Genomic DNA, 27,123 nt, shown 5'->3' with positions numbered 1-27,123 from the left:
CATCTGCAAATATATCACTCCAGTGTTAATGCTAAATTGTAATTATTTCGCCACTATGGACTTTTTATTGCCGTACCTACCTAATCTTACTACTTTTGCACACACTGTACATATATTTTTCTATTGTGTTATTGACTGTATGTTTGTTTATTCCATGTTTAGCTCTGTGTTGTTGTTTTTGTCGCACTGCTTTGCTTTATCTTGACCAGGTCGCAGTTGTAAATGAGAACTGGTTCTCAACTGGCCTACCTGGTTAAATAAAGGTGTTCTCAACTGGCCTACCTGGTTAAATAAAGGTGTTCTCAACTGGCCTACCTGGTTAAATAAAGGTGTTCTCAACTGGCCTACCTGGTTAAATAAAGGTGTTCTCAACTGGCCTACCTGGTTAAATAAAGGTGTTCTCAACTGGCCTACCTGGTTAAATAAAGGTGTTCTCAACTGGCCTACCTGGTTAAATAAAGGTGTTCTCAACTGGCCTACCTGGTTAAATAAAGGTGAAATATTATTTTTAAACAATGTTGTTCAAATATTTTCAATTGTCACAAAAAATTGAAAAAGTTGCTTAACCCGTGTTACAATAGCCCAAAATAATGTGACTCAATTAATATATAACACTGGGAAACACAAACGTGATTAATTGAACATGAATTAATGTTGGCCTACGAACTTGCATGTCGGCCTACTAATTTGTCAGCCTACTAATTTACGCGCCTCTCGGCAATTATGTTCCGCACCAGGTAGGATGGATGGATAGAGTAGACTAGTAGATACGGTGCATTCGGAAACTACTTTTATTACGTTACAGCCATATTCTAAAACGTATTAAATATTTTTTTCCCACTCATCAATCTACACACAATACCTCATAATGACAAAGCAAAAACTGTTTTTTTAATCATTTTTGTCCATTAAAAATACTTCAATATCACATTTACAAAAGTATTCAGAACTTTTCCTCAGTACTCTTGAAGCACCTTTGGCAGCGATTACAGCTTTCCAGACATCTTGGGTATGACGCTACAAGCTTGGCACACCTGTATTTGGGGAGTTTCTCCCATTATTTTCTGCAGATCCTCTCAAGCTCTGTCAGGTTGGATGGGTAGTGTCGCCGCACAACTATTTTCAGGTCTCTCCAGAGATGTTGGATCGGGTTCAAGTCCGGGCTCTGGCTGGGCCACTCAAGGATATTCAAGGATATTCAGAGACTGTCCGTAAGCCACTCCATGTCTTGGCTGTGTGCTTAGGGTCGTTACCCTGTTGGAAGGTGAACCTCTGCGCAAGTCTGAGGTCCTGAGCGCTATGGAGCAGATTTTCATCAGGGATCTCTCTGTACTTTGCTCCGTTCCTCTTTCCCTCGATCCTGACTATTCTCCCAGTCCCTGACAAAACATCCCCACAGCATGATGCTGCCACCACCATGCTTCCCTGTAGGGATGGTGCCAGGTTTCCTCCAGACATGACGCTTGGCATTCAGGTCAAGAGTTACATTTTGGTTTCATCAGACCAGAGAATCTTGTTTCTTGTTCTTGTTTGCCTTTTGGGAAACTCCAAGCTGGCTGTCATGTGCCTTTTACTGAGGAGTGGCTTCCATCTGGCTACTCTACCATAAAGGCCTGATTGGTGAAGTGCTGCAGAGATGGTTGTCCTTCTGGAAGCTCTGTCAGAGTGATCATCAGGTTCCTGGTCACCCCTCTGACCAAGGCCCTTCTCCCCTGATTGCTCAGTTTGGCCGGGCGTCCAGCTCTATGAAGAGTCTTGGTGGTTTCAAACTTCTTCCATTTTAGAATGATGGAGGCCACCGTGTTCTTGGGGACCTTCAATGCTGCAGAAATGCTTTGGTACCCTTCCCCAGATCTGTGCCTCGACACGATCCTGTCTCGGAGCTCTACAGACAATTCCTTTGACCTCAAGGCTTGGTTTTTGCTCTGACATGCACTGTCAACTGTGGAACATTATATGGACAGGTGTGTGCCTTTCCAAATCATGTTCAATCAATTGAATTTCCTACAGGTGGACTCCAATCAAGTTGTAGAAACATCTCAAGGATGATCAATGGAAACAGGATGCACCTGAGCTCAATTTGGATTCTCATAGCAAAGGGTCTGAATGCTTATGTAAAACAGGTATTATTGTTATTTTTATAATACATTTACAAAAACCTGTTGTCGCTTTGTCATGGAGTATTGTGTGTAGACTCATGAAATAAAATACAAAATCGTTTTTAGAATAAGGCTGTAACGTAACAAAATGTGGAAATGGGGAAGGGGTCTGAATACTTTCCGAATGCACCGTACAGGCAGGCAGCCAGCATGGTGGTACCATGGGGGAGAGAGGTCGTTCGCTGCCGTGTGTCACGTGTCAAGCATCACTCACATGTAGAAGTTGCAGCTGCATGTGGGGGAGTGCGCTCTGTGGTGGGATGAAAGTGTGAGATTAGCTAATATTTTTGCAGAAAATGTTTTCGCCCCCGAGTATTTTTGGGAGTGGGAGACAATATCAAGCAAATGGAACCATATCGGAGAATGACCTATTTTCAACGCCACTAAATCTACCTTATTGTGACACACTGGACACATAAAGGTGCTTTCGGTGGCTTTTGAAGATGCCAACTGGCACAGAGCTTTAGGCTGCTTGACATATTGTGTTATTTTGATAATAAACAGATATGCTTTAGCCTCCTTAGGCCTACATTCTATAATAATGGAACATTTGCAGATTGTGTAGCCTCATTTATTTAAAAAAAAACTACAACAGCATTTTCGCCAGGACAATTCTCACAAGCGGCTTTCAGAGGCACATGCGAGCTGTTCGTTCTGCTGCCTCTGTCGAGGATCTGCCCTTCCGTCATTTCAAACAGGGACGGCATCCTGACCCTTCGGTGTGAAACGATACTCGGGCGATTCCTGCTGTCCGAACAATCTGCGGCACGGCGCTGAGTGGGTCACTATCTGCAGGGAGAGGGAGGAGGACGAGCACGTTGCCCGCTGTCCCCGCATACTGTACAGCCATGGAGCCGTTACCTGAGCAGAACTGCACCATGTCGAAAAAGAGCGTCATAGCTCAAATCTTCAAAGTTCGCAAGAGGAGACAGATGCTTTTCGTTCAAGTCTGTTTTATCTGCAGTATTTTATCTTTGACGTGGTGCATGTCCGCCCTGCTCACAAAAACAGGTGAGTAGGCTACGAGAAGAGACGGAGAGCCGGGGAGGAACGCGTATATAATTACAGGATTATGTGGAACTAAAAATGAATTCAATGTTGTGATTGTGCACATTTGACATGCACCTCGTTGGTGTACAACAAATATCTCGTAACTAATAAATATATGACTCTGCTGTTTAAAATGATGTATGTGAAGGTCTTCTTGCCCGCCTCTGATCAATCCACTAGAAACTCGGCATAGTGGGACGCTGTAATAATACACATGGTTCGGGATGGAGATTGGTATTTGTGGCGTGCGTGTTTTCTTACATTCTCAAAAAAAAAAAAAAAGATGTAGGCGGAACGAGATTACAGCGCTCAGGATTTCAACTGGCCAGGCAGTACACATGTCTATTCTGTTTGGATAATTTGTTTACTCCACCTGCATCTGGGAAACTCAGATGTAGGCAGACAAATAAGGGACGTATAGGCTATAGCCTATATATGGCCTGGCTGACTCACGTGGATAGGTAATCGCAGGGTATGTATGCGTGTATGCGTGTGTGTGTGTGAGTGTTTCGTATGTTCGTGCATGAAGTTTACGGTATGTGCCGCAGTATAGGCCTATGCAAAACGTAGGCAATATGTTCTGGAATATAATGTGAGTCACAGGTCATTCTCAATCACTCGTGATTTACACCAAATATCCACTTCTTTAAGACGCCCAAAACATGTTAGTTTTCGTTTTCTATTGATTTCCTTGACATGTTGCTGTCTCTGTCGCGGTGGCCTAGGGGAGTTGTTGGGGGGCGCTGGAGGTAGACAGTGTTGCGCGCCGGCTGCGTGGATTTGTGGACAACCACGTCGGTTTCAACCAGTACCGCAGCTTGGGTTTGTAGACAACCACTTCGATTTCAACCAGCACAGCCAAAAAAAATGACCTCGCTGTATTAGCGATTATTGATCTGTATTACATCTCTCTCTGAAGACTGAAGAGACAGATAACAACAGCATACGTCAATATCTCAAAACCTGTTCATTTTTTTTTGTACAGAACATGACTGTACGTTTACCAATTTGGTGCCATAAATTATGTGTAAGAGCTGAACAAAAATGACCCATTAAACCTAAATCTATACATTTATGCACCAGGACATATGAACTATGACCAGTCATTGAATTATTGTTTCAGGAGAGGTCACTCAGCTGTCAAAGTGTTACTCTGTTGGTCTTGATCAATGTTACAAAATGACGTAAACAATTGAAAGATAGGGGGAGAGGGGAACGGTCCAGACTGGGGTTTGAATCAGCAATTTATTACAGGACAAGCCAAATAAATCGTTTTCTACCTCCAATATGGAGGAATCACATGTAAACTGGCAATTAGCACCTGGCAACTCCGGACTGCACAAAACGTATGAGGGCTTGTATTTCTGAAACTGTTCATATTTGGTGCTGGCTTGCCTTTGATATGAATTATCCCTCACTACTCCAGACCAGATTAGTTCACAACTGGTATGTGGAGCTTTAATGAACCACACACATACAGTGGACTGAAATATATTAATCTCTGTAATTTTCTCTACACACACATACACTGGACTTCTGAGTCCTGGAATATGTTAATCTCTTTAACTTTCTCTACACACACACACACACACACACACACACACACACACACACACACACACACACACACACACACACACACACACACACACACACACACACACACACACACACACACACACACACACAATAAGTCCCAGGACTGTTTGGTAAATTCTCCCCTAGGCTACCATTTCAGTTTACCCACGTGCCTTTGTCCTCAGCTCTCTGTATCATAAGACCTGCTTATATATCATGCCATTAAAGATGCCTATGTAGCCTGTTGTCCCTGTTTGAACATACCACTCTTTTTTTTCAATCGCTTTGGTGCTATTTTCACAAGTATCTGGTGAATTCTCCAAACTCCAAACTGCTAACACTTGTAATGCAGCAAAAGGCTGACATTCAAAACCTTTTGTTGTGCATTCGTGTTGTTAGGAGACATCTTTCACCACGCAACCATCGATCACAAATATACGTTTACTGTGAAATACCATGAGAACATAGATTTTTTTTTTAACAGAATGATATTTGAACAACCAGTTAATCCAATAGCAACGCAAGATACATGTTTCAAAGTTGTCCTTTGAATGTAATATGTTACATTACTGTAAATTACAGCACATTACACTGTTTTCACATGAGGCAATAAATACCCTTACAATTCTCAGCAACATTTACAGAAAATGTCATTTCCATCACTTCTATCCCATGTGTGATCAAAGGTGTAATCATTGAAGTCATCTTTCACAATCATTGATGCAAAAACAGAAATGTATTAACTAGATATCATTACAACATAGGTGTACTGTAATCAAATGAAACATTCAATTAATTAAAGAAAAATGATGTTTAGCAGGCACAAGTTTGCATCAAGCCTGTCTTGAACATTTGACCATTGGTTCTCATTAACATCGCAGTAAATATCCTCACCTAGTGAAAAACATTTTGGAACGGTGAATTTCAAGCCTGACGTAAAGTAGGTTTGGATTAATGTCCTTACATGCCTCATTCATGGCCTGAAGGAAGGTGGCATGCTCATGGCGATGGTAATGGTACACCTACGACCTGTATTGTAGTCATGTATTGTATTCGACAGTATTGTATTGCCGTGGTCCTGTGTGGCTCAGGTAGTAAGAGCATGGCACAAGCAACACCAGAGTTGAGGGTTTGATTCGCACTGGGGTCACATACCAAGATGTATGGACACACTGTCCATACACACACGGCCACTTTGGATATATTACAGTACTGCATTGGCAAATGTAATTTTAGTAAAGCAGTGTGACCCTTCCCCATCAAAAAGGAACATCATTTTGGATACATGTTTACTGTGTAGGGGACACATGTTGCACACAGTACATCTCTGATCCAATTCTTTCAAAAATACTGTGAAGTAAAATCTAAATAGTTATCATCATAATAGTACATTACAGTATATGTCATACTTTATATGTTTATACTTTACAAACATACATTAGGGCCTAGTTCTCAAAATCTGTTGTAGACAAAAACCCGTTTCAAATCTACAGCTTTACCAAACGGTTAAGTGATTATCGAATAACAGCAGTCGGATTACGGAATAGTAAAATGTATTTTAACAAATGAGAAGACAATCGTATCAAAAGTCATGTGAGTATTGGATTGTGAAAAGCAATTACTTTATATGAACATGTATTGCAATGTGAAGCATGTCTTTTTAGATAAAACACTAATAAGTGTGGTGAAAAAGTGAATTGTGTGTTATACTTATAGTCAATTGAAAATGTACTTAAGACGTTTGAAACAACCGCCTTGTGAAAACTCACCATATACTTGTGAGAATGGCACCCAAGCTTTTGAAAAAAACTTTTAACAGGGCATTATCAATTTGAACATCATCTCTTTGGATAACACATGTCGCAGAGTTCCCTAATTGTATTAGAATAACAAGGAGCTTAAGGAGTTATAACAAACATGATATCACACGTAAACGGATGTAAAACTACGTCACCACAGACGAGCAACTGTTAGGGCTGGAGATAGCACTGTCTGGTCTGTTATAAATCAGGCTTTTTTTAAACTTACAAATGAGTCGCATTATATTCAGTCACATCCGTCTATATACATGTTGATAGGTCTGATACACCACAATAAAATAAATATTATAGACTGCCACCCATATAGCATTGGTTAGTCCTAACTACATTCCAGGCTTTTGACTTCCTGGTCAGACCTAGATTCATTTCCAAGGCTTCTCCCAGTGGAGAGTGGCTGCACCTGAGACGGTCGCTGTCCGCTCTCATGTGGTGCTGAACTTCCACATTTAGATTCCATCACTGTCTTGCTTCAATGGTGCTGAATATCCGGCCGCCGCTTTTACAGCTTGTTGGTTTAATCAACATTGGACCTTGTATTTCTGTGACAGAGTCACCACATGCAAAGACAAATGGCAGCTATATCCGATATGGCTCTGGCCAAAAGTAGTGCACTATCAGCCCTGGTCAAAAGTAGTGCACTATCAGCCCTGGTCAAAAGTAGTTCGCTATATAAGGATTTGAGATGCAAAGCCCAGTGTTTCAATGCATGTTCACTGCCTGTTTCTTTCCTGATGTACTGTTTTATCCAAGCAATATACATTTTGATGTGGAGTGAATGCCGGAGTGGCAGCAATACAGTCACAGCAACAGCCCTAGGAGTGGTCCCTCTTGCTATTGAGACGATACACAAATATTTCCCTAGATAAATGTGTATGTACATTTTGTAAAGATGGTTCCGTTGAAACTGAAGCTCAATGCAGTGCTTTACATGTGGGTTCAACTAAATTAGGGATGATCTTTTTTGTCAGCTGTCCAACCAAAATCAAAATGTTAATGGTCTGATGAAAATAATAAATGATGTGGAATTCTATCAGGTAACAAACATGTAAATGCCTCCGCCAAAGCCTGCCATCTTATCCTCCAACTGAGACGTTTCTATTTAAGTGTCTAATTGTCCTTTTATCCACTGTGCTTTTTTAACGTTTTTGTTTCTACGTACATGTGTACAGATGATGTCATGTGTTATACACTGAGCGTACAAAACATCAAGAACACCCGCTCTTTCCGTGACATAGGTTGACCAGGTGAAAGCTATGAACCCTTACTGAGGTCACTTGTTAAATCCACTTCAAATCAGTGAAGATGAAGCAGAGGAGACAGGTTCAAGAAGGATGTTTTTTTTAGCCTTGAGACAATTGAAACATGGATTGTGTATGCGTGCCATTCAGAGAGTAAATGGGCAAGACTACAGATGTAAGTGTCCCTGTGGAACGCTTTTGACACCTTGCGGAGTCCATGCCACGATGGGGGACGGGGGGGGCTACTCTGTGTTTGACCATTATTGTTTTTAGTGCCTTAAAACTCAATTTGGGTGGTCCACAATGTGGTTGAGAGAAAATCTGTATTTTGTATTATTGTATCATTGTGGAGTGACACTTAAATAAATGTTCCTAACTCTTTTCTAACTCGAACATAGGACATGGTCTGGTCATGGAGCAGGGGCTGGTTGACACAACAAACCGTCTGGGACGCAGGCTGATGGCCGTGGACGGAGACAATGACACACTGGATAAGAACTGCACAGAGCCAGGTAGGTAGTGAATCCTAAACATGTACCCTAAACCTGTACCCTAACCCCACCTTAAACCTACACATAGCTAGGTACTGTAGGTAGTGTACCCTATAGCCGGTACCTTAAACCTGTAACCTAACCCTCCACCCTAAACCTGCACAGAGCCAGGTAGGGTTGTATTGTACCCTAATCAGGCCTAGAGACATGTTGTACCCATTATACAGTACTTTTGCCTGAACCTGTCCAGCCAGCCAGCTCCTGCAGCTTGGGAAGACGTAACAGGAAAGCTGTTCACAGTTTGTTATACAATGGCACAGCCTACATGCTTCCTACAGCCTACACATGCTCTGAGTCAGTCAGAGACAGAACAGCTGGGGTGAGATGGGAAGGGATTGGTTGCCTTGGATGTTTCACTATATCTACTAGCTCTCTAGTTATTATTTTTGTTCTTTATAAGAGCAGCAGTTTTTCCTACTGTAATTTCTGCAGATGAGATTTGCAAATGAGGGCAACCTTGGTGTCCAGGTGGGTGGGTGCAGCCTCCAGCTGGATGACGAATGAGATGAGTTGGTGTTGGAGGCACAGGAACGAACTGTAAAGGTCCACTATGTGGGCGAGAGAGAGCGAGAGAGAGAGGGAGAGGGAGAGGGAGAGAGAGAGAGAGAGAGAGAGAGAGAGAGAGAGAGAGAGAGAGAGAGAGAGAGAGAGAGAGAGAGAGAGAGAGAGAGAGAGAGAGAGAGAGAGAGAGAGAGAGAGAGAGAGAGAGAGAGAGAGAGAGAGAGAGAGAGAGAGCAGAGAACTGAAACCTGACAGCATGCTAACCCAAAATTATGAGCATAACAAATAATAATATCATGGCAGCACTGACTGTGGCATCATGAAATCTTTCCTATTTTCAATGAAGGGTGAAGAGGGTTCTACTGATGGTTTCTTTGGGGGGGGGGTATTGATTTATCATAGTTTTTTGTTGTTGACACACTTATGTGTTGATATTGATTCTATACACAACCTTCAGCATCAGTACAGCCCCCAGAATGGTGCTGATAGTCAGCTTCCTGATAGGACCTTGGATGTGCTGTCTATTAATAGAAGTGGATGTGCTATTTTTACACCACGATACAGTGGTGAACTGATATACAGTATCGACTGGACCGACTGCTTCTCACAATAGCAGGGACAACCACACACCTTAGAGGACCCCGAAACCCACAGACAACACGTACATTGTATTTCTCTGTTTATTTGAAAGGCTGATGTTCAAATGGGATAACATGCAAGTTGTATTTTAGCTGCTCAAATCTGTTCCCACTGCTTAGCCTGTTGACATACACATTGTCATCCTTAGTGTTTTGAACAGCAGGGAACACATTTTTTTTTTAAACTTTACCTTTATTTAACTAGGCAAGTCACTAAATTAAGAACAAATTCTTATTTACAATGACAGCCTAGGAATAGTGGGTTATCTGCCTTGTTCAGGGGAAGAATGACAGATTTTTACCTGCTTGAGGATTTGATCTAGCAACCTTTTGGTTACTTGCCCAACGCTCTAACCACTAGGCTACCTGCCGCCCATATGGTTATGCAGCAGAGGAATTGCAAACATCAAGGCAGAGCACCTAAGCCCTGACTGCTGAGTGAACTCACTGGAAATAGTGGATGGTTTCAGAATAGAGTAAAACACATCTGGCCAGTTCAGTTGATGAAGCAGATACATTCAGAATGCCTTATACTGCAGTAGTTTGCACTGCTGTCACAGTGTGCCCTCCCTCCTAGCTTTCCCTCTTATGTCCATAGTTTTCCCCCATCCCATAGTTCAACCTTGCCTCACTCAGAGTTGGCCCCAACTCCTCTCGACTTTAGTGCTGACAAGCAGAGTCTTTGTGAGAGTAACGCATGCACACACGCACACGCGCACGCTCACACGCACACACACGCAGCTGTCAGACAGTCTGGATCAGCAGTGAACTGTGTGGCCTTGTCAGGACCCAGCAAAGAGCTTCTCCACTGATAGCTCTCAGCAAATCTGAGTGTGTGTGACACATGGACTGGTGTGTATGTCTATGGTATGTGCCAGTGTGGTGGTGAGATCTGTAGTGTACCGTACAGCATGAGGGCGGGGAGGCAAAGAGAGAGGAGAAAGAAAGAAAAAAGGGAGAGATGGAGAGAGAGAGAGAAAGTGGGAGATAGCGAGTGTGGAAGGGAGAAAGAGGAAGGGAGAGACAGATAGAGGGAGAAAGAGAGAGGGAGCTGAAGGCAGCTGACTGAGCTGAAGGTCAACTAGAGGTCATTGTCGCTATCACAGTGCTAGTTTGGAGACGGTTAGAAGTGTGTGAAATCCCTCTTGGGTTTTTGAGTGGTTTTGACTGATAGCGTCTCTGTCCAATACGTTATTCTTCTACTAACTGTAGTCTACTGTACATACTGTGATGACTCTAGTAGATATAAAAATATCTTCTTCAACCTTCTTAATGTAATTAAAATGCCACACTTAGTAAATATGTAATTACAATAACTAGGTGGTCATAATGTGCAGTATGAATCTTGAGGGAATTACTAAACATTAATTGTCCTAATTTCGAAATCAACATCAAAGAATTCCCTTGCTACAGTAAGAAGGAGGGGAAGCATCACTGACTATCATATACTGTAAACCCAAATAAGATAAATAGTTCTCTTCGGTCATCGGTTATCGTCAGGTTATCGTCATGTTATCGTCATGGCCGTGTATTTTCCCCCTCAAGCCGACGGCTCTCAAGGAACTACACTGGACTTTGTGCAAACTAGTAACAGCATATCCTGATGGAGCATTTATTGTAGCTTGGGACTTTAACGTTTTCACACATACCAACACATCGGTGTGATCATTCTACAGTGGTCCCTGTAGCGTACGATCACTATCACATGATAGTTTCCGGATGTGACCATATTAATGACCTTAGTCTCGTATTTCTGTGTGTTATTACATTATAATTAAGTCTATGATTTGATAGAGCAGTCTGACTGAGCAGTGGTAGGCAGCAGTAGGCTCGTAAGCATTCATTCAAACAGCACTTTCGTGCTTTTGCCAGCAGCTCTTCAATGTGCTTCAAGCATTGCGCTGTTATAACTTCAAGCCTATCAACTCCCGAGATTAGGTTGACAATACTAATGTACCTGTTAGAACATCCAATAGTCAAAAGGTATATGAAATACAAATGGTATAGAGAGAAATAGTCCTATAATAACTACAACCTAAAACTTCTTACCTGGGAATATTGAAGACTCATGTTACAAGGAACCACCAGCTTTCATATGTTCTAACTTAAACGTTAGCTTTTTTACATGGCACATATTGCACTTTTACTTTCTTCTCCAACACTTTGTTTTTGCATTATTTAAACCAAATTGAACATGTTTCATCATTTATTTGAGACTAAATAGATTTTATTGATGTATTATATATTAAGTTAAAATTTTAATTCAGTACTGTTGTAATTGTCATTATTACAAATATATATGTATAAATTGGCCGATTAATCGGAATCGCCTTTTTTTGGTCCTCCAATAATCGGTATTGGTATAGAAAAATCATAATCGGTCGACCTCTAGTTTATAGTATGCATGTTGAAGGGGGTGTGTCGTCTCACATCCCACCATTCACTTCCAGAAGTTCCTGAAAAATGGGTGAATCCTTACTCACCTCATTTTGATATAACATCTTTGGTCTGACAGACGATTACATGATACCCGGTATACATTGTATGTCAGCAAACATGACTCCACACATAGTTGAAATTAGCTTAGCGCATCATAATCAGTACACCTTCAAAAAAGTATTTTACACACATAATATGTGCCCATTAAAATCTATGCAAGAATCGGAATGCATGTTTTGTCACCAGTACTTAAAAACATGTGAATAAAGCAGTAAATATATAAATAATTACCACACAAAACATTTTCTAATAGGGATTTATTGATACAAGAGGCGCGTGCTGGCAGTGAATTACGTAACCTCTCACTCACACTCTGAGCCATTCAGTGTTGTTGTTTATGTATGTAGCTAGTGAGATAAGCTGTAGTATTAGCAATGTCTTTCAGAAGGAAACAACTCACAAATGCGGAAATTCTGGAGATTTCTTTTACATTCTGACTATGAGTCTGAGTAAGTCAGGAATAGGATTCTGACAGTGACAGTGAGTAGCTGCCCCCTAACCTTATAGCCATTGAGAACCCTGAATCTGAGGATCCCTTGTCCACTGGAGGTCCCTTTGAAGATGCTGTTGGTGAAGGAGGCAGACCGACAGTGGAAGGCTGCCACCCCTCCTGGCCCTGCTGTTTGCTTTGATGAGTCCCAGTCTGGAGTGCAAATCCCCTTGCCATTTCCATCTGAGGCAGAGTGCTTCAAGTTGTTTCTGACAGAGGAGCTGGTGGGAGACATAGTAGGAGATCAATCACTATGCCTTGGAGCTACAGGAGAAAGAGAGAGCCAGGAGTGGGGGGGGGGACCTCGCTAAATGGGTGATAACCACAATTAGTGAAATGTATACCTTCCTGGTGAATGTCCTTCTTATGGGAATAGTAAAGAAGACCTCCCAAAGAGAATACTGGAGCACAGATCCTATGTTTGCAACTCCCTTCTTTGCCAACCTCTTTTCCTAAGATCGCTTCCTAGTTCTGCTGTGATGCATTTTGTCAACAACGCAACTGCAACCTAAATGACCCGTTATACAAAATAAGAAATGTTCTTACCAGCCTTACATCAGCATTTGGTCGGGTCTTTGTGCCATACAAGGAATTATGCGTTGATGAGTCCCTGATGTTATGGAAAGGTTGGTTCTTTGTCATGTGCGACGTGAAGACAGGATTTGTCCAGGACATTATAGTTTACACAGGGTCCACCACTGACATGCAACATTATGAGGGGCTTGGGGTGTCCAGGTCTGGGTGATGACCATGCTGGCTCCTCATCTCGGCAAGGGACACGCCTTGTACGTGGACAATTCATACAGCAGTCCCACTCTCTTCCAGCATCTGCTCTCCAACAGCACAGGGGCCTGTGGCACAGTCAGGTCGAACAGGAAGGGGATGCTGGCATTCGGAGGCAGGAAGATGCAGAGGGGGGAGGTAGAGTTCCAGGAGAACAGGTAACGGTTGGCAGTAAAGTGGCATGACAAACGAGACGTCCATGTCCTGTCCACTGTCCATAGAGTAATCAGGTCGGCCACAGGGAAGGTGGACCACCTGACGGGAGAGAGAAAAATCTAACCAGACTGTGTGCTTGACTATAACCTCAAAATGGGGGCAGTGGATAAGTCGGTCATGATAAACAGCTTTGTAGAATGTACTCGGAAAACGACCAAGTGGTATAAGAAGATATCTTTACATCTGATCAACACTGTTGCCCTCGATGGCCACATAGTTCACCGCCAACTAACAGGTGAGATGATTACTGAACAAGGTATTTTTGTAACTGGACGTACAATTCACATACAAATCACATACAGTTCCATTATACAATTATAGTGACAATATCTCACCCATCTACCCACTGCCTCATCATCCTCTCCCTTCCCTCATCCTCCCAACTCCCTCATAGGTAAAGTAATGACCTACCAAAAGTACAGAGAGAACCTCATGAGAGAGCTGCTGGAGGAGCACCAAACCTCTCGGCACCCATCCACTGGGTGTCGTCCTGCTGCAGACAATCCCTTACGCCTCACTGCACGGCATTTTCTCTGCAAAGTCCCTCAAACTACTGCTCAAGGTAGTCACACACAGAGGCACTGTAAACTCTGCCTGTCTGGCACCAGGAGAAGTAAGCAGAGGAAGTTGACAAAATAGATGTGTTTAGCTTGTGATACACCTCTATGTATTTCACCATGCTTTGGGGAGTATCATATGCTTAAGCACTATTATTGTGTCGCCCTATGGGACTCCCAATCACAGCCAGTTGTGATACAGCCTGGATTGGAACCAAGGTGTCTGTAGTGACGCCTCTAGCACTGAGATGCATTGCCTTAGACCTCTGTGCCTAAGGCAATGCCTTAGATTGTCATAAGGCCAGAGTAGCTTCAAAAGACAACACAAGCTAATACTTCTCTGACGCGATTAGCATTGTTTTACAGAGCTACAGTGGTTCCTCCTTTAAAAGTTGCAAGCTTCACCGCTGGACTTAGAGGTACCCAGCGTCACGGCTTAATTTCTCCAGTCCACCACAAGGGGGAGCTAGAGCACTCATTATGCATTTTGGTCCCAAGGTTTTTATATGACCAATCATATCGAGTGGTTCCAATGATGAATTTGACGCGTGACTTCAGCAAAGATAGCTGACAAAACATTACGAGGAAGCATATGTATGTAGTTATAACGTCATAACGAGTCAAGCAAAAATTCTACAATTGAGAGGAATATGTTAGTTAATGTAGAGACAAAAGATTGTGCACATTTTTTGGTCATAAAGTTAATTTACAAAAATCGCTATTTAGCAAGTTTTTTTCCAGCCATATCCAATACCAGGTGTATCAAACTCATACATTATAGCAAGCAGGGAGCAGGTTTCGAACCCTCAACATTCTTGCCCAAAGTCCATCACGCTATTGACTGTGCCCAAATTGGGGTTGGGGCTGATTGTGGCTAAAAACACTTTATCAATTGGAATCTTGAACGTAGAAAGTGGGAAAAGTATTATTATTCGTTTTCACAAGCGTAGCAGGATGGGCTATTAGCTGAACAATATACTATTCAACCTTTACGAAATAATTGTCTAATTGCCACGCTAGGTGTGACTCCCCCTCCCCTACCCAACTTGAGCTAGGTGTGAACCCCCCCCCCCAACTTGCAACAAATCATTTTCAGGACTATCTAGTAAAAGCAGTGGAGATGCACAATAGGTTTCTAGGAAGAGGCTATTCTCCACAATGTGTGGATGAAGCTCTTAATTTGGCATTGGGGGAAACATGAGACGAACTGCTACAAAAAAAGACCCACTAAAGCTAAAGAACATTCTGTATATGTTCACCACATATACCTTGAACTCGCGGAAAGTGGGAGATGTGGTCAAGAAACACTGGCATGTTTTATTTACGCAATAAATATGTCCATGGCAACTGCCAGCCACAAAAGAAAATCAAGCCAGGCTCTTTTACGTCCTCTTCCAAATGGTAGCTATAAATGCAGAGGCTGCGCACAGTGCAACAATATGATGTGTTTGAATATTTCTGCCACCCACATGCAGGAAAACGGTTCCAAATAAATGACATTATTACGTGCTCCACCACCCATGTTATCTACATTATTACATGTCCATGTGGGCTGTGCTATGTGGGTAAAACCTCTCATTATCTCAAACAGAGAATCAGTGAACATAACGTTCAATTAGGAGAAAGGACAGGGATTATCCAGTCGCAGTACATTTTAATGATCTACAACATGACATTTCTACCTTTAGATTTTGTGGCATAGAGAAAGTTAAGACATCAGACAGGGGAGGTGATATTAATAATACTCTGAGTAAAAGAGAATGTTTTGGGATTTTCACCCTCCAGACATGATTTCCTAAAGGCCTTAATGATGAAATGCCTGTGTATGTTATGTTGTAAATGTGAACATGAATTATGCCCCTATTTCAGGTTACTCTGACGTTTTTCTTGCGCTGTACCCAATGATTTATGAACACTTGCTTGGTAGGTCGATGTCCTCATTGTGGTTTTACAGACGTGTTTAATATGTTTTATGTACCCACTATTTGAATATTTATGAAATCCATATTATTATATTTGGTAGCTGATGATTACGGGTCTCGTCCCATGTGATAATCATTGTGCGCGTGTGTTATTTATTCAAGGTACTCCTCGCTCTTTTGTTTGGGTTTCAACCCTGTGTTTTTGTTACGTGTTTGTTTGGTCTTTGTCCCCGTGCCTTTACACAGCATGCCGTAATTTGGGCTGAATTTTAAAAACTATTACACATTCCTGCGCCTGTCTCCCGAATCTCTTCATACCAACGTGACAGCAAGGGCCTTTTTGAATTTTGAATTTGACTTTACAAACAACAAGAAGGCTTAATTGGAGTCTATTTCTTCGAAGCCTTCACATAACTTAACTGGCTGAGGTAGGCTATAAGGCTTAACAACCTAATAGAAGTATGATTCTTTTTTTATTAGGCCTACTTACAGTTGCAACTGGTTAAACATGTAGCATCCTACATAAAACAATAATTTAAAGAAAAAAAGTCTGCACAGGTGAAAAGAATGCCCCCTACCCTAGTAAGGGTTAATAAAATAAAATAATGAGAAAAAAAAAAATGACATTCAAATGCACAAGTTTATATTTCACTTAATCTCCATTTGGGTAGTGGTTAGACAAGAATTCGAAAATTAGGGTGCAGAAATGTTATGCTCTTAGTGTAACCTTTATTTAACTAGGCAAGTCAGTTAAGAACAAATTCTTATTTACAAGGACAGCCTACTCCTTCCTCGTAAATAGCCCAGTACTGTACTGCCGACCGTCATGTTTCGTTCCAGCAAGTACTAGTCATTCCAGGATTTTTCTATATTTGTAAGAGTTTTCTACATTGTAGGATAATAGTGAAGACATCACAATTATGAAATAACACATGGAATCAGTTAAGAACAAATTCCTATTTACAAGGAGCAGATATGGCCTGCTCCTCCCTTATGTAAGGAATTAGGCACTTTCCCATGTTTACAGCAGTATGTATTGTAGACTGCACAGTAGCCCAATAAACAAATAAACACAATTAATAAACACATTTCGTTAAGGATGATAAAAAATTAAAAAAAATTAATTAAGCCAAATTTCTTAAAATCAATCCCATATACTATGTTATTACAAAAAAGGTTTTAAATTCTCTGGCAATGCCAATACGGAATACTATCAAATGCTTCTCAAAGATCCCCTCTGGTGGTCAAATTGAAGAATGTAGCTAGCTACATAAGCACGATTGAATATACCACCATAAAGGTTATGAAATTAGTAACTGTACCTCACGCTGCCTAGAAGGCCAGCATCCTGGAGCCGCCTTTCCACTGTTGACATTGAGACGGGTGTTTTGCAGGTACTATTTAATGAAGCTGCCAGTTGAGGACTTGAGGCGTCTGTTTCTCAAACTAGACACTAATGTACTTGTCCTCTTGCTCAGTTGTGCACCAGGGTCTCCCACTCCTCTTTCTATTCTGGTTAGAGCCAGAGCCTCTCCCTCAACAAACCGAAGGAGCTGATCGTGGACTTCAGGAAACAGCAGAGGTGAGCATGCCCCCTATCCATGTATACAGGACCAAAGTGGAGAAGGAAAAAGTTTTAAGTTCCTCGGCGTACACATCACTGACAATCTGAAAATGGTCCACTCACACAGACAGTGTGGTGAAGAAGGCGCCAACAGTGCTTCTTCAACCTCAGGAGGCTGAAGAAATTCCGCTTTGCCCCTAAGACCCGTACAAACTTTTACAGATGCACTAATGAGAGCATCCTGTCGGGCTGTATCACCGCCTGGTATGGTAACGGCACCACCCGCAACCGCAGGGCTCCCCAAGCATCACCGGGGGCACACTGCCTGCCCCCCAGGAAATCTTCAGCACCCAAATGTCACAGTAAGGCCTCAAATATTATCAAAGACATCAACCACCCAAGCCACGGTCTGTTCACCCCGTTATCAGGCAGAAAGCGAGGTCAGTACAAGTGCATCAAAGTTGGGACCAAGAGACTGAAAAACAGCTTCTATCTCAAGGCCATCAGACTGGTAAACAGCCATCACTAGGCAGCTACCACTCGGTGACTCAAACCTGCACCTTAGAGGCTGCTGCCCTATATACATAGACATGGAATCACTGGCCACTTTAGTAATGGAGCACTAGTCACTTTAATAATGTTTATATACTGCTTTACTCATCTTTACAGTGCCTTCTGAAAGTATTCAGATCCCTTGACGTTACAGCCTTATTCTAAAATGGATTAAATGTTGTTTTTTAAAAATCATACAATAATGACAAAGTGAAACCAGGTTTTCCAAATGTACATAAGTATTCAGACCCTTTGCTATGAGACTCGAAATTGAGCTCCATTCCATTGATCATCCTTGAGATATTTCTACAATTTCAAATCAAATCAAATCAAATTGTATTTGTCACATACACATGGTTAGCAGATGTTAATGCGAGTGTAGCGAAATGCTTGTGCTTCTAGTTCCGACAATGCAGTAATAACCAACAAGTAATCAAGCTAACAATTCCAAAACTACTACCTTATAGACACAAGTGTAAGGGGATAAATAATATGTACATAAAGATATATGAGTGAGTGATGGTACAGAGCGGCATAGGCAAGATACAGTAGATGGTATTGAGTCCAGTATATACATATGAGAGGAGTATGTAAACAAAGTGGCATAGTTAAAGTGGCTAATGATACATGTATTACATAAAGATGCAGTAGATGATATAGAATACAGTATATACATATACATATGAGATGAATAATGTAGGGTATGTGAACATTATATTAGGTAGCATTGTTTAAAGTGGCTAGTGATATATTTGACATTTTTTTCCCCCCATCAATTTCCATTATTAAAGTGAGCTGGAGTTGAGTCAGTATGTTGGCAGCAGCCACTCAATGTTAGTGGTGGCTGTTTAACAGTCTGATGGCCTTGAGATAGAAGCTGTTCTTCCGTCTCTCGGTCCCAGCTTTGATGCACCTGTACTGACCTCGCCTTCTGGATGATAGCGGGGTGAACAGGCAGTGGCTCGGGTGGTTGTTGTCCTTGATGATCTTTATGGCCTTCTTGTGACATTGGGTGGTGTAGGTGTCCTGGAGGGCAGGTAGTTTGCCCCCGGTGATGCGTTGTGCAGACATCACTACCCTCTGAGGAGCCTTACGGTTGTGGGCAGAGCAGTTGCCGTACCAGGCGGTGATACAGCCCGACAGGATGCTCTCGATTGTGCATCTGTAGAAGTTTGTGAGTGCTTTTGGTGACAAGCCAAATTTCTTCAGCCTCCTGAGGTTGAAGAGGCGCTGCTGCGCCTTCTTCACGATGCTGTCTGTGTGGGTGGACCAATTCAGTTTGTCTGTGATGTGTACGCCGAGGAACTTAAAACTTACTACCCTCTCCACTACTGTTCCATCGATGTGCATAGGGGGGTGTTCCCTCTGCTGTTTCTTGAAGTCCACAATCATCTCCTTAGTTTTGTTGACGTTGAGTGTGAGGTTATTTTCCTGACACCACACTCCGAGGGCCCTCACCTCCTCCCTGTAGGCCGTCTCGTCGTTGTTGGTAATCAAGCCTACCACTGTTGTGTCGTCCGCAAACTTGATGATTGAGTTGGAGGCGTGCGTGGCCACGCAGTCGTGGGTGAACAGGGAGTACAGGAGAGGGCTCAGAACGCACCCTTGTTGGGCCCCAGTGTTGAGGATCAGCGGGGTGGAAATGTTGTTGCCTACCCTCACCACCTGGGGGCGGCCCGTCAGGAAGTCCAGTACCCAGTTGCACAGGGCGGGGTCGAGACCCAGGGTCTCTATGGTGTTAAATGCCGAGCTGTAGTCGATGTACAGCATTCTCACATAGGTATTCCTCTTATCCAGATGGGTTAGGGCAGTGTGCAGTGTGGTTGAGATTGCATCGTCTGTGGACCTATTTGGACGGTACGCAAATTGGAGTGGGTCTAGGGTGTCAGGTAGGGTGGAGGTGATATGGTCCTTGACTAGTCTCTCAAAGCACTTCATGATGACGGAAGTGAGTGCTACGGGGCAGTGGACGTTTAGCTCAGTTACCTTAGCTTTCTTGGGAACAGGAACAATGGTGGCCCTCTTGAAGCATGTGGGAACAACAGACTGGGATAGGGATTGATTGAATATGTCCGTAAACACACCAGCCAGCTGGTCTGCGCATGCTCTGAGGGCGCGGCTGGGGATGCCATCTGGGCCTGCAGCCTTGCGAGGGTTTACACGTTTAAATGTGTTCCTCACGTCGGCTGCAGTGAAGGAGAGTCCGCATGTTTTAGTTGCGGGCCGTGTCAGTGGCACTGTATTGTCCTCAAAGCGGGCAAAAAAGTTATTTAGTCTGCCTGGGAGCAAGACATCCTTGTCCGTGACTGGGCTGGTTTTCTTTTTGTAATCCGTGATTGACTGTAGACCCTGCCACATACCTCTTGTGTCTGAGCCGTTGAATTGAGATTCTACTTTGTCTCTATACTGACGCTTAGCTTGTTTGATTGCCTTGCGGAGGGAATTTGATTGGAGTCCACCTGTGGTCATTTCAATTGATTGGACATGATTTGGAAAGGCACACACCTGACTATATAAGGTCCTACAGTTGACAGGTCATGTCAGAGCAAAGACCAAGTCATGAGGTCGAAGAAATTGTCCGTAGACCTCTGAGACAGTATTGCGTCGAGGCACAGATCTGGGGAAGGGTACCAAAAAATGTCTGTATCATTGAAGGTCCCCAAGAACACAGTGGCCTCCATCATTCTTAAATGGAAGAAGTTTGGAACCACCAAGACTCTTCCTTGAGATGGCCGCCCGGCCAAACTGAGCAATCGGGGGAGAATGGCCTTGGACAGAGAAGTGACTAAAAAACCAATAGTCACTAACGGAGCTCTAGAGTACCTCTCTAGATGGGAGAACCTTCCAGAAGGTCAACCATCTCAGCAGCAAGCACCACCAATTAGGTCTTAATGGTAGAGTGACCAGACGGAAGCCACTCCTCAGTAAAAGGCTCATGACAGCCCGCTTTGAGTTTGTCAAAAGGCACATAAAGACTCTCAGACCATGAGAAACAAGGTTCTCTGGGAGACTAGTTAGGATCAAGGCAAAGATGGACGGAGCAAAGTACAGAGCGATAGCAGCAGCATACAACTTACCTAAACGTTTGGAAATTCTAAGTTAACTTTCTCATCCGTAGCCTTAAAATGCATATCAACTGCAATTGCACTGTTTAGCTCATATCTGAAGGCTGGGTGGCATTTAGGACGTAATGCGGATCGCAAAAATATCCTAATGATTTACGATCACACTTCCTCAGTTCAAATATTATGGCGACACTATAGGAAATATTGTTTGGAATGGTTTAGAAACTTTGGAACCAAGCTTGAGTTATCAGTGTGGCCCTATCACGTGGACATGTTGAAATACTGTGTCTTCACACATAGAATAGAAAACTTCAGGCTTTTGTCATAACTGTCAATTTATTGGGAAAAAGGAGAGAATTACAGGGGGCCGTTTGAAAATCCCCTCCGAATAATGGCCATTCTGGAGTAATAATTACATAACCAACGTTCTGTAATAATACTAGTCCCGTGCAAATAGGTCTTTGGTCACGTTTATGCAATGCATACACGTGTCACGTAAAGAGAGCAAGGGTTGAGGGAATAGTGAATGTTGTCCCGAAACAAATGAGGGATTTCAGGCAGAAATCCAGGCAGAAATGATGTTTGATGTTCTGTGGTGTCGGTGCAGCAGGGAGGAGAGACAGACAACGGGTGCTAGTCACAGTCACTCGCTGTCTTTCTTTTGTTTAACATAGAGCGGCAAGTCTGAGCCCGGCCTAGAACAATCAAATCAATTATGGTAGGACTCCCTCTAGTCATTTGTGTGTCCTAATTATCTAGTCAAACCATGTCCTTAAAGCATCAGACAAGCTCAGTGAATATAGCTGATTTGATTAAAACGTGTCAATATATGTAAAAATACTCATTTAAAAATTTGGTGTAGACCTTACAGTGAAATGCTTACTTACAAGCCCTTAACCAACAATTCAGCTTTAAGAAAAATAAGTGTTTAGTAAAAAATCTAAAAGTAACAAATAATTAAATAGCAGCAGTAAAATAACAATAGCGAGGCTATGTACAGGGGATGCCGGTACAGAGTCAAGGTGCAGGGGCACCGGTTAGTCAAGGTCATTTTTTAAATGTTATTTATTTATTTCACCTTTATTTAACCAGGTAGGCAAGTTGAGAATAAGTTATCATTTACAATTGCGACCTGGCCAAGATAAAGCAAAGCAGTTCGACACATACATCAACACAGAGTTAACACATGGAGTAAAACAAACATACAGTCAATAATACAGTAGAAAAATAAGTCTATATACAATGTGAGCAAATGAGGTGAGATAAGGGAGGTAAAGGCAAAATAAAAGTCCATGGTGGCGAAGTAAATACAATATAGCAAGTAAAACACTGGAATGGTAGATTTGCAGTGGAAGAAAGTGCAAAGTAGAGATAGAAATAATGGGGTGTAAACGAGCAAAATAAATAAATACAGTAGGGGGAGAGGTAGTTGTTTGGGCTAAATTATAGATGGGCTATGTACATGTGCAGTAATCTCTGAGCTGCTCTGACAGCTGGTGCTTAAAGCTAGTGAGGGAGGTAGTATGAGGTACTTTGAGGTTTTTAATTGAGGTAGTATGTACATGTAGGTAGAGTTAAAGTGACTATACATATATAGTAAATACATCTGAAGTTTCTGCAGGAGTGCTTTGTAAATAAACAAAAGGGAATACTACACTCTTACGTATGGAGAGGCCAAACTCACCTTTTGATACAATGGTGAGTTCAAAAATGATCTAGAGGTTTAAGTGTGGAAGCTGCTGCATGCATGTAGATTATATCCCCATAATCTGAAAAATACCTAAAAGTAGCCTGGACAATTTATTTTCTATTGTCAAAAGATATGCTCTATTTCTGTAACTAATCACATTTTGATCTTCAATTTCTTAACCAGCTCAGTAACGTGTGTTTTAAATGCCAATTTATCATCTAGCCAGATACCAAGATATTTCTAAGAGGCAACTCATTCAATTTGTGTTCCGTTCAGGCTAGTAATTTCAAGGCCACTTAAATCTAAGTTATGGGACCTAAAAAAAAGCACGTGTTTTGTTTTGTTTGCATTAAGTACTAACTTATGATCCAAGAGGGACTTCAGTCATACTTGGAAATCAGACTGCAAATGTGAAAAGGCTTGGTTTACAGGTGGTGCAACAGAGTACAATACTGTATCATCCGCATACACATTTTCTGTATATTACAATTTCACATCTAACCCTGGGGTACCCCCTCTGTCACAATGTAATGAAGATGCAGGGAGTCAGGAAGCAGGTGCATATTGTTAGTTTAATAATAATGGACATGGGGCGCTAGAGAGCGTGCTATGGAGTAGACGTGCTTTGCCAGAGCTCCGCTCCATTTTGAAACAAATTAGTATTTATCTTAACCTCTCACAACCTATAACTTCAAACAAATATAACAAAGGGAAAAGGCACCAATAAAGGGTGCGCTAAACAAGATAATTTGAATGAGATAGACAACGAACCAATTTCAACGTCGCCGACCCACGAGCAGTTAGCTGAAGAGGCTAGCTTCCAAGAGTTCCCCACAGAGCCCACGCTAAGTGACATACTGGCTGCCATAAACTCACTAAGCAAGAAGGTGGACACAAGGTTGGCTGATATCTCAAGGAGTATTGGGACTTTGGCCGAAACTGTGAAGGCAACTCAAGAGAAGGGTGCATGAGGTTGAGCAGACGACAGTCGATCACGAGGCCAGGCTACAGGACATAGAGAAACAGTGCGCAACGTTCAAAAATGACAACGAAACCCTGAAAGCCCGACTGGAAATGCTCGAGTCGCATTCAAGACGCCAGAACATCCGAATATGTGGCATCCAGGAGGACACTGAGAAAGGGAAACCCACTGAATTTGGCTCGGAGCTGATACAGGCATTGCTGGGGAGTGAAAACTTCAAAACGGCCATCCTGATCGACCGCGCACACAGATCTCAGGCAACGAAGCCGGCCAAGGGCGGGCCACCAAGGCCATTCATTGTACGGCTGCACTATCCCCAGACCAGGGATCTCATCCTCAAGCTGGCTAGTCAAAAGTTCCCCGTTAACTTCAACGGAGCCAGGGTGGCTTTCTACCCAGATCTTACCTTGGAGGTGAGGAACCAACGGAAAGAGTATGATGAGGTACGCAACAAATGCAGGGCGGCCAACATCCGATATGGATTCCGCTTCCCAGCCCGGTTGAAGGTGACAGTCGAAGGATCAACACTTACGTTTGACAACCCAAAAGAGGCCGATCTGTTCTTGACAAGCAAGCTCCCTGGCTGAGGATACAGAACGGCTGTGTCAACCGGCTAAATGACCAAATACAGGCAGATCTGTTCTTGACAAGCAAGCTCCCTGGCTGAGGATACAGAACGGCTGTGTCAGCCAGCTAAATGACCAAATACAGGCCAGGAATGGGTTTGGATTTCCGGACTATGGCTTTTCGATTAGAAGATCAGAATTTGGGACTTATGATTGGTGAGATGTTGTGGCTAATATATCATTGTTTGGCACATCATGTTTTAGCGCCACTCACCCCTAACGTGAGAGTTAAGTGTTAAGTGTTAAGTGTTATTTAATATTAGCGTATATGCGGAGCATCTATAGACGACGCGTTAGTTCAAGCTGTATGTCTAGACACCCTAAGGTTTGTGTGTTAGCCAAGGAGTGCTTCGTTTGGGGAAGTCACTCAGTAAAGGGACGGGAGGGGGGATGGGGTATGTTTTTTATGTTCACGTTTATTATTAGTACAGGTGGCATGACAAGCTCCCGCACGGGGGACGTTTTTCCTCTGAGTTTTGTATGACAACAAAAATGTGCAAATGCCACATAGTGACAGAGCACAGAGTAGACCAGGTGGAATAAAGATAGTCAGCTGGAACTGTAATGGCTTAGGGCATGTGGTGAAACGAGCTAAGGTTTTTTGTCATCTTAAATCACTGGGTGCTGACATAGTGCTTCTTCAAGAAACTCATATTAAACGCTCCTTTCAGGCCAAGCTACGAGTCGGCTGGATCGGTCAGATATACCAGTCTAACTTTGATGTAAAAGCGAGAGGGGTAGCAATCCTAATAAGGAAAAACATTCAGTTTGTTTACTCATCCTCGATTTCAGATCCTAATGGGGTCGGTATATTGTTGTGGCTGGTACACTGAATTCGAAACCAGTAACCTTGGTCAATTTATATGGACCCAACTTCGATGATCCATTATTTTTTGAAAGGGTATTTAAGGACATACCAAATATCTCGGATACAAGTGTTATTGTTGGAGGGGTCTTTAACTGTACGTTAGATCCTCTTTTAGATAAACAGCTATCAAGGTCACTTCAACAATCAAATGCCAGTGTCTGTCTAAATACATTGATGACAAACCTTAACATTGTCGATATTTGGAGACTGACACACCCAACAGACAGGAATTGACTATTTTTTGTTGGACTCCAAACTAATTTCAGCAGATGAGTCGGTTACCTATCACCCTATTCTAATTACGGACCACTCTCCTGTGTCCATGGCGCTGAAACTTGACAATATGTCGACAGGTCGGCGACCGTGGCGCTTAGACGCATACCTGCTGAAAGATGAGGCTTTTTGTCAGTATTTGAAGGAGCAGATTGCCTTTTTCCTCGGAACTAACGTCACGGGGATGTTGACGACTCCACCCTTTGGGAATCTCTAAAGGCTGTGATTAGAGGTTACATTATTTCTTATACATCAGAGAGGAAGAAACGCGCCAATACTAGGCTGAGAGATATTGAAAGAGTTAGGGGAACAGGCGAACGTTTTTAGGACGAATTCCTCGCATACAGTCCTTGAGAAGATCACAAAGTTAAAATATGAATACAATACCATCCTTTCGAAATGGGTGGGCTCTTTACTTGCTAGAACGCAACAAAGTTATTTTGAACTGGGTGACAAACCACATAAATTATTAGCAAGACAGCTAAGGCATGTACAGGCATCTAGAGCTATTCACAAAATAAAAGAGAAGAAGGGTAAAATAGTAACAGATCCGCAGGATATTAATAAATGCTTTGCACAGTTTTACTCAGAGCTATACCAATCAAAATGCGATGCTACTGATCCACAAACTATGGAACGCTTTCTCGCTGAATGTGAACTTCCTAAACTAGACAGGGGGGCAGCTTCTGCACTCGATGCAGGGATAACTTTAGAGGAAATTAACACAGCGATAGCACAATCTCCAAACAGCAAGGCCCCTGGGCCGGATGGATATGTAAGAGAATTCTATAAGAAGTACTGTGCCAGTCTATCTCCACTTATGTTGCAAATGTTTAAACAATCCAAAGAAAATGCCAAACACCTGCAAACACTGTATGAGGCTACAATAGCACTGATGTTGAAAAAAGATAGAGATTCCATGGAGATGTCGTCTTATCCGCCCCGTGTCGTTACTCCCCATAGAAAACAAGGTGTTGGCAAAGATATTGGCAAACCGATTGAAAACATACATTTCCGACATCATACACCCTGACCAGACAGGTTTTATCCCGGGCCGACATATATATATATACTACAAATTGAGATGCCTTTTCAACGTAATGTATCACGATCATAAGGTTGAAGAAGTGCTAATAGCTCTTGATGCAGAGAAGGCGTTTGATCGGATTGAGTGGAAGTATATGATGTCGGTTCTGGAGCACTTCGGGTTCGGAAAGGAATGTATTAATTGGATAATAATTATTTATGCACACCCAATGGTGGTAACCAATCAAGAAATGTTGCAGTCATTCCGCTTGTTCAAGGGGTGCCGACAGGGGTGCCCTATTTCGCCTGCTCTCTTCGCTATAGCCATGGAACCCCTTGCTACTCGCATTCGGGCATGTGCCGATATAGCTTCTGTTAAAATAAAGGACACACAGCAGAACATTTCCCTATATGCAGACGATGTTCTTTTGTTTTTGTCCAAGCCTAAAACTTCTATTCCACCCTTACTTAACTT

At 42.5% G+C, this 27,123-nt stretch overlaps 1 protein-coding gene across 2 annotated transcripts in view; it reads left to right on the top strand.

The window, feature by feature from the left end:
- The first annotated feature begins 2,398 nt into the window (after window positions 1-2,398).
- Window positions 2,399-27,123, top strand: part of LOC118362185 (sodium/potassium/calcium exchanger 4-like) — a 70,754-nt gene continuing 46,029 nt past the window's right edge. For both annotated transcript variants that reach the window (XM_052486408.1, XM_052486407.1), the window contains exons 1-2: window positions 2,399-3,170; window positions 8,244-8,357. In XM_052486408.1, the coding sequence (XP_052342368.1) occupies window positions 3,008-3,170; window positions 8,244-8,357 (277 nt within the window). In that variant the 5' untranslated portion in view covers window positions 2,399-3,007. The remainder of the gene's footprint in view (window positions 3,171-8,243; window positions 8,358-27,123) is intronic.

This window comes from Oncorhynchus keta, chromosome 29, assembly GCF_023373465.1.
Source record: "Oncorhynchus keta strain PuntledgeMale-10-30-2019 chromosome 29, Oket_V2, whole genome shotgun sequence".
NCBI classification, from domain to species: domain Eukaryota; kingdom Metazoa; phylum Chordata; class Actinopteri; order Salmoniformes; family Salmonidae; genus Oncorhynchus; species Oncorhynchus keta.
This window is presented reverse-complemented; position numbering and strand designations above follow the sequence as displayed.